The sequence below is a fragment of the Pelobates fuscus genome, chromosome 9 (genome assembly GCF_036172605.1).
Source record: "Pelobates fuscus isolate aPelFus1 chromosome 9, aPelFus1.pri, whole genome shotgun sequence".
NCBI classification, from domain to species: domain Eukaryota; kingdom Metazoa; phylum Chordata; class Amphibia; order Anura; family Pelobatidae; genus Pelobates; species Pelobates fuscus.
In genome coordinates this window covers 144225526-144232433 of record NC_086325.1, presented here as the reverse complement: position 1 = coordinate 144232433, position 6908 = coordinate 144225526, and the positions used below count along the sequence as shown (strand labels likewise).

Below are 6908 nucleotides of genomic sequence, written 5' to 3'. Positions count from 1 at the left end.
CCCACTACTTGCCTGCTCAATCCTATCCCATCTTACTTAATCAGATCTCTCTCCCCTTGTTTTGCGTCTTCCTTAACACACCTCTTCAACTGCTCTCTCTCTTCTGGTGTTGTCCCTTATTACCTTAAACATGCCACTGTAGTACCTATCCTGAAAAAAAATCTTCTCTTGACCCATCCTCCCTCTCTAACTATTGTCCCATATCCCTGCTCCCTTTCTCCTCAAAGCTTCTCTAAAGACTTGTCTTTACCTCTGTCTCACTTCCTCAATTCCAACTCTCTCCTTGATCCTCTTTAATTTGGCTTCCGCCCTCTCCACTCTACTGAGACTGCTCTTATTAAAGCTACGAACTACCTAATCGCAGCTATATCCAAAGGCCAATACTCCATACTATTTCTTCTTGACCTCTGTGCTGCCTTTGACACAGTTGATCATGCTCTCCTTCTTCAAACTCTTCAATTACTCAGTCTCTGCGACTCTGTCCTCTCGTGGTTTTCCTCTCATCTCTCCCAACGCTCATTTAGCGTCTCCTTTTCTAATGATACCTCCCTCCTCGTCCTGTCTTGGTTGGAGTCCCCCAAGGCTCTGTCCTTGGTCCCCATCTATTTTCTCTTTATACTGCCTCTCTTGGCAAACTCTTGGCAAAATTACCGCTTTTGAATTCCACTACCACCTGTACGCTGATGACGCCCAGATATCTCTCCTTCCCGGACCACTCCCCTGCCGTCCTGCAACGTGTCACTGCTTGCCTTTCTTCCATCTCTGACTGGATGTTCTCCCGCTTTCTGAAACTCAGTTGCTCTAAACCTGAGCTCCTTGTCTTTCCTCCTCCTAACACTGATCCTAGTCTTTCGCTCTCCCTTCTCCCTAGTTTTTCGCGCTGTCTTGGCGTTGTACTTGATTCTGGCCTCATCTTTGAGCCTCAAGTCCAGTATGTTGCCAAACCCGGTAGATTCCATCTTAAAAACATAGCCCGTATCCACCCCTTTCTTACACAAGATGCTACAACGAGCTTATCCATGCTCTAGTAATTTCTCGCATGGATTATTGTAACCCTCTCCTGATTGGGCTTCTCAAAAGCCGTATTACCCCGCTATGCTGCCGCCAGACTGATTTTCCTTTAGTCTGTCCTCACACCTCACCCCTCTGTCAGTCCTTACATTGGCTTCCCGTATCCTATAGGAGTCAATTGGAAGTGCTAACCCATACATATAAAGCACTGAACAATTCCTGCCCCTCTTATATCTCTTCACAGATCCATAGGTATGCCCCTTCTGGGTCTCTCCGCTGCTAGCACCAGTACGGCCAACTCACGCTTGCAGGACTTCTCGCGGGTAGCTCCCTTCCTATGGAATAGCCTGCCTACCGCCATCAGATTCTCCCCAAGTCTTCAATCATTTAAGAAGTGCCTTAAAACTTATTTCTTTAGGAAAGCTTATGGCCTCACAGAGTACCGTATATACTCGTGTAGAAGTCGAGTGCAGTTTTGTGACCAACAATTGTGAAATATGCTATGCCTCGTGGATAAGTCGAGGGTAAAACTTGGGGTTATGAAATTCTGTTATTTTTATAATTATATACACACACACTCATACAAACACACTCTGCATTACACACACACACTCATACAAACAATCTGCATTATACACACACACTCATACAAACACACACTCTGCATTATATATACGCACACTCTGTGTGTATATAATGCAGTATGTGTTTGTGTGAATGCAGAGTGTGTGTGTGTGTGTATATATATAATGCAGTGTGTGTGTTTGTATGAGTGTGTGTATATAATGCAGTGTGTGTGTTTGTATATAATGCAGTGTGTGTGTTTGTATGAGTGTTTGTATATAATGCAGTGTGTGTGTTTGTATGAGTGTGTGTATATAATGCAGTGTGTGTGTTTGTATGAGTGTGTGTATATAATGCAGTGTGTTTGTATGAGTGTGTGTATATAATGCAGTGTGTTTGTATGAGTGTGTGTATATAATGCAGTGTGTGTGTATATAATGCAGTGTTTGTATGAGTTTGTTTGTATGAGTGTGTGTGTGTGTGTGTATATAATGCAGTGTGTTTGTGTGTGTGTGTGTGTGTATATAATGCAGTGTGTTTGTATGAGTGTGTGTTTGTGTATATAATGCAGAGTGAGTGTTTGTATGAGTGTGTGTAGTGTGTGTGTGTGTGAACTGGGTGGGGGGAGGGCATTTTTTATTCAATTTTTTTTATTTTAATATTTAAAAAAAAAATTATTTAAGTATTTTTTTATTTTATTTTAATTTAAAAAATTTTATTGTAATATTTTTTTTATTTCAGTTTATTTTCGTCCTCCCTCCCTGCTTGATACATGGCCAGGGAGGGGGGCTCTCATTCCCTGGTGGTCCAGTGGAATGGCTGTTTAGGAGGGGGCTGGCAGAGAGCAGTAACTTACCTTTCCTGCAGCTCCTGTCAGCTCCCTTCTCTCACCTCCGGTCCGGCCAGCTCCTCTGTCAGCTCCCACTGTAAGTCTCGCGGTCTCTCGCGGCTCTCGCGAGACTTACAGTGGGAGCTGACTGAGGAGCTGGCCGGACCGGAGGTGAGAGAAGGGAGCTGACAGGAGCTGCAGGAAAGGTAAGTTACTGCTCTCTGCCAGCCCCCAACAGGACCGCCGGGCTTGTAATGAGCCCGACGGTCCTGGTCTGTATTATGGCAATGTAAGTTGCCATAATACAGACATTAACTCGAGTATAAGTCGAGTTGGGGTTTTTCAGCACAAAAAATGTGCTGAAAAACTCGACTTATACTCGAGTATATACGGTAACCTCTACCTTACATACCTGTCTCTTGCTCTCTCCTAAAGGGCAGCACTCTACTCTCGCCTCCAGCTCTGCTTCACTCCCACCTTATTTGATTGCCATTTCCTGTACTAATGTGTTTTATACCCCACTTTCTATAGACTGTAAGCTCGTTTGAGCAGGGTCCTCTTCAACCTATCGTTCCTGTAAGTTTTCTTGTAATTGTTCTATTTATAGTTAAATCCCCCCTCTCATAATATTGTAAATCGCTACGGAATCCATTGGCGCTATATAAATGATGATAATGTGGAAACCAACTTCTCATAAAAAAAAATTACATTGCTTAGAGAAACAGGATTTGTGCTCCTTTAGCTGATTGCTAATTTTTTTGAGAGTTGGCCTTAGAAATTATTTCCTTGTAACAGCATTCACATATGTTTCAGTTGACTATTTACAATAATTGTTTAGAATTGCTTACAAATCTGAGTTAATTTCCAAAAATGTTCTTTTGTGGCATTTAGTTATCTATTATGTCTATCCCTTTCAGTAAGGGTAAAGTAACCATTGTCACTCTTTGAAAACGCAATTTACCCTTGTGTGGCATATATAGTTATTATAAGATGGTTTGTTTCCCTTGACAAATGTAATAATTTTGCAGTTTTGGTAGCCTATGCATAGATCTATATTGTCAGATCTATATTAGTTGCTTCATATGTAACCAGCTTTGTTTACTAGTGTTTTCCTTTCATCTAGGTTATCTGTTAAGGAGCTTTTGAATCATGCCTTCTTTGCGGAAGACACTGGACTTAGGGTAGAATTGGCTGAAGAAGATGTTGGCACCAATGCGTCACTAGCTTTGAGACTCTGGGTGGAAGACCCCAAAAAACTTAAAGGGAAACATAAAGACAATGAAGCCATAGAGTTTAGCTTCAACTTGGAAATGGACAATCCTGATGAAGTGGCCTATGAAATGGTGAGAAGCCCCTCATAAATATTGTCAGGCAGAGTTTTTTTTTACTTTATAATCCTTGTTGCATTAGGTTTTGGCTACTAACAATAATGTTCAGCTGCTGGTTTAACTTTAAAAAAAAAAAATATATATATATATTCTTATTTAGCACAATAAAATCTGATTATAATTTAGTTAAACCTATGTTCATGCATGTACTCTACATTGGAGGGTCGGGTGTAAATTCCTCCTCCTGCCCCCATAGGAGACTTGTTTTCTACTGGTACATTTTCAAGCTGGACAGAGGTGGCAAGTGGTGTTCCTCTGGATTCTGTTCAAGGACCCCTTCTATTTAACATTTTTGTAAATGATCTTGAAAAAAGCATTGCAAGTCATGTTTCAGTGTTTGCAGATGACTCAAAACTCTGTAAAGTAATACAAGGTGAGCAAGATATTACTTTGATAGAGACTTAAATTTAATGTAAAAAAAATGCAAAATTATGCACTTCGGCATAAAGAAGGCACAAGCAACTTATACCCTTAAGGGAAGCAAATTAGGGATAATCACACACGAGAAGGACTTGGGAATTTTTATAGACCACAAACTATGCAACAATGTGCAATGTCAATCCGCAGTGGTAAAGGCCAGTAAGGTATTGTCATGCATGAAAAAAGGCATAAATTCTTGGTATGAGAATATCATTTTGCCTCTTTATAAATCGCTGGTAAGACCACATCTTGAATATTCTATGCAATTTTGGGCACCTGTTCTAAAGAAGGATATTATGGCACTAGAAAGAGTGCAGAGACAGGCTACAAAATTAGTAAAAGGAATGGAACATTTTAGCTACGAAGAAAGGTTAACCAATTTAAACCTCTTTTGTTTACAAAAAAGTCGCCTGAGAGGGGATATGATAACATTATACAAATATATCCAGGGCCAATACAAACCATTGTGTCCTATGTAAAGTCCTGTTTGTGAATAGATTTCCACACAAAGTCATGCATTTAAAGTTAGAAGAAAGATGATTTAGTCTAAGGCAAAGGAAAGGGTTTTTTTTTTGTTTTTTTTTACTTTAAGAACAATAAGGATATGGAATTCTCTTCCTGAAGTGGTTTTATCAGAGTCCGTACAGATGTTTAAACAGCAACTAGATGCATACTTGCAAAAACAGAATTTTCAATTTTATAAATTTTCAATGTAGAATTGATTCAAGAATTAATCTGACTGCCATTTTGGGGTCAAGAGGGAATTTGTTTCCTAGTTTGTTGCAAAATTGGAAGTGCTTCAAACTGAGTTTGTTGCCTTCTTTTGGATCAATAGAAAAAAAAAATATGAGGAAGACTGAACTTGATGGACACATGTCTCTTTATAGCCTATGTAACTGTGTTGCCAGTTTAACTTAATTATGTATTTTAACTTGTTACAATTGGAGCATTGTCTGATCAGATTTTGGTAATTTGAGTGTTTCATGTCCTTGTAGTGTAACTAGTGTTTACCATTTTTACAGGTAAAATCTGGGTTTTTTCATGAAAGTGACAGTAAGGCAGTATCAAAATCTATTCGTGACAGAGTGTCACTCATTAAGAAAACTAGAGAAAGGAGGCTGCTTGCTGGATATAGTGAAGAACGTCGCGATTCACAAAGCAGAGCTGGTGGGGCACCACTTACCCATCCTGGTGTGCCTGCTACTCCCGGATACCTTCAGTCTGGGGTAAATGAATGTGAAGAAACAGAAGTGGATCAGCATGTACGCCAGCAACTTCTTCAGCAACAAATTCAGCAGCCCTCCTCAATTACAGGTATGTAGACATTAATGCTTAGTATTTAATGATTCTACCAGGATTACAGTTTCTGAAGTCAAGTGACAGGACAGCAGGAGTTCTCTCGTGTGGGACAAATTGCCATGCATGTGTATTATGTTAACAGAGATATTTTAATAGCACCTCAGTGGTCACTTAATGTGGGTTTTATGTTTTGTTTGTTTTTGTGGCTTTTTTTTTTTCACACCAATCAAATTGTTTTTCTGTGTTCCAGCTGATGTGGGATCAGAGGTTTTCACAGGATCCACCATACTGTCAGATACTTCTAATCAGCACAGTGCCATGTATACAGCTGGCCATGAGCAGATGAGCACCCAGCAAGTAACTGGTATGCCACAGGCTGAAAGCAGTAATGTGGGGCAATTATACCAGACTCAGCAAGTTGTGGGTCACTGCCAACAAACACAGCAGGTGAGTTCTTGACTAGACATTTAACAACTGGAGGATATATGCAGTGTTTAGTAAAGTTATAATCATTTTAGTCCTACTGTATGTCATGCAACTTTATGTCAAATATTAAATATCTTGGGGTTCCCCCCCCCCCTGCTTTTGGAGATGCTCCTACAACAATAGTTTTGATTGTTAAATATTTTAAGCAAGACTGGCTTATGTATAATGAGCAGTTTCCGTGATGTTATGGGAATTCTGTAATAGCTAAAGCTTTGCTCTTTGCCCAGACCTGTGCCTAAGTTGTTAATGGCTACATTTTGTCATTTCAGCTGTGGCACATGTACCTCTTGGTGCTCAACTTTCCAAAAATCCCTATTTGCAAAGTACCAATGCACACATTCCAAAAAGGGAAGGGATGGTTGTGGAACGAATTGGTGGTAAAGACTATTAAGGGTTGTGCAAGTGATGTGCGGGCGGGTCCACCTGAAAAATAGATGGATCCGGTGCCAAAAAGAGGCATGTCAATCATGCCAGACTGACTGGCAGACAAGCTGGCCAGCCCCACCTAGAGCTTTAATATGTATAACCAAATACAGAAAACGTAGATTCACCTCCTAGTGGATAGAACACACTCTTAGTGGGTAATAGTGGACAGTAAAAACAATTACCCTTGAACTAAATGTACAGTAGATAAGGACTCCTCCAGGTCCTCAATAGATATGGAAAAAACAATGGATCTACAATACAATAATAACAGGAACAAACATAGCGTAATACTGTAAACTTATAAAAGAGAGTGGAAGTGGATATAGTAATTCACACTCACAAACAAAAGTTGATTGTAGGCATATCTTGTGGAACGGTGAATGTCTCAGGATAAGTAAGCCATCATATGGTACATAGAAGGGAATAAGAAAGCAAAATAGTGCAGAGTATCTTAGTAAAAAGTTATACTTTAATAATAAGGCACA

At 40.0% G+C, this 6908-nt stretch overlaps 1 protein-coding gene across 1 annotated transcript in view; it reads left to right on the top strand.

The window, feature by feature from the left end:
• The window catches only part of WNK3 (WNK lysine deficient protein kinase 3), a 138795-nt gene that overhangs the window by 78699 nt on the left and 53188 nt on the right, over window positions 1-6908 (top strand). Inside the window, exons 7-9 of the mRNA XM_063433473.1 lie at window positions 3528-3747; window positions 5235-5526; window positions 5762-5958. Of these exons, the coding sequence (XP_063289543.1) occupies window positions 3528-3747; window positions 5235-5526; window positions 5762-5958 (709 nt within the window). The remainder of the gene's footprint in view (window positions 1-3527; window positions 3748-5234; window positions 5527-5761; window positions 5959-6908) is intronic.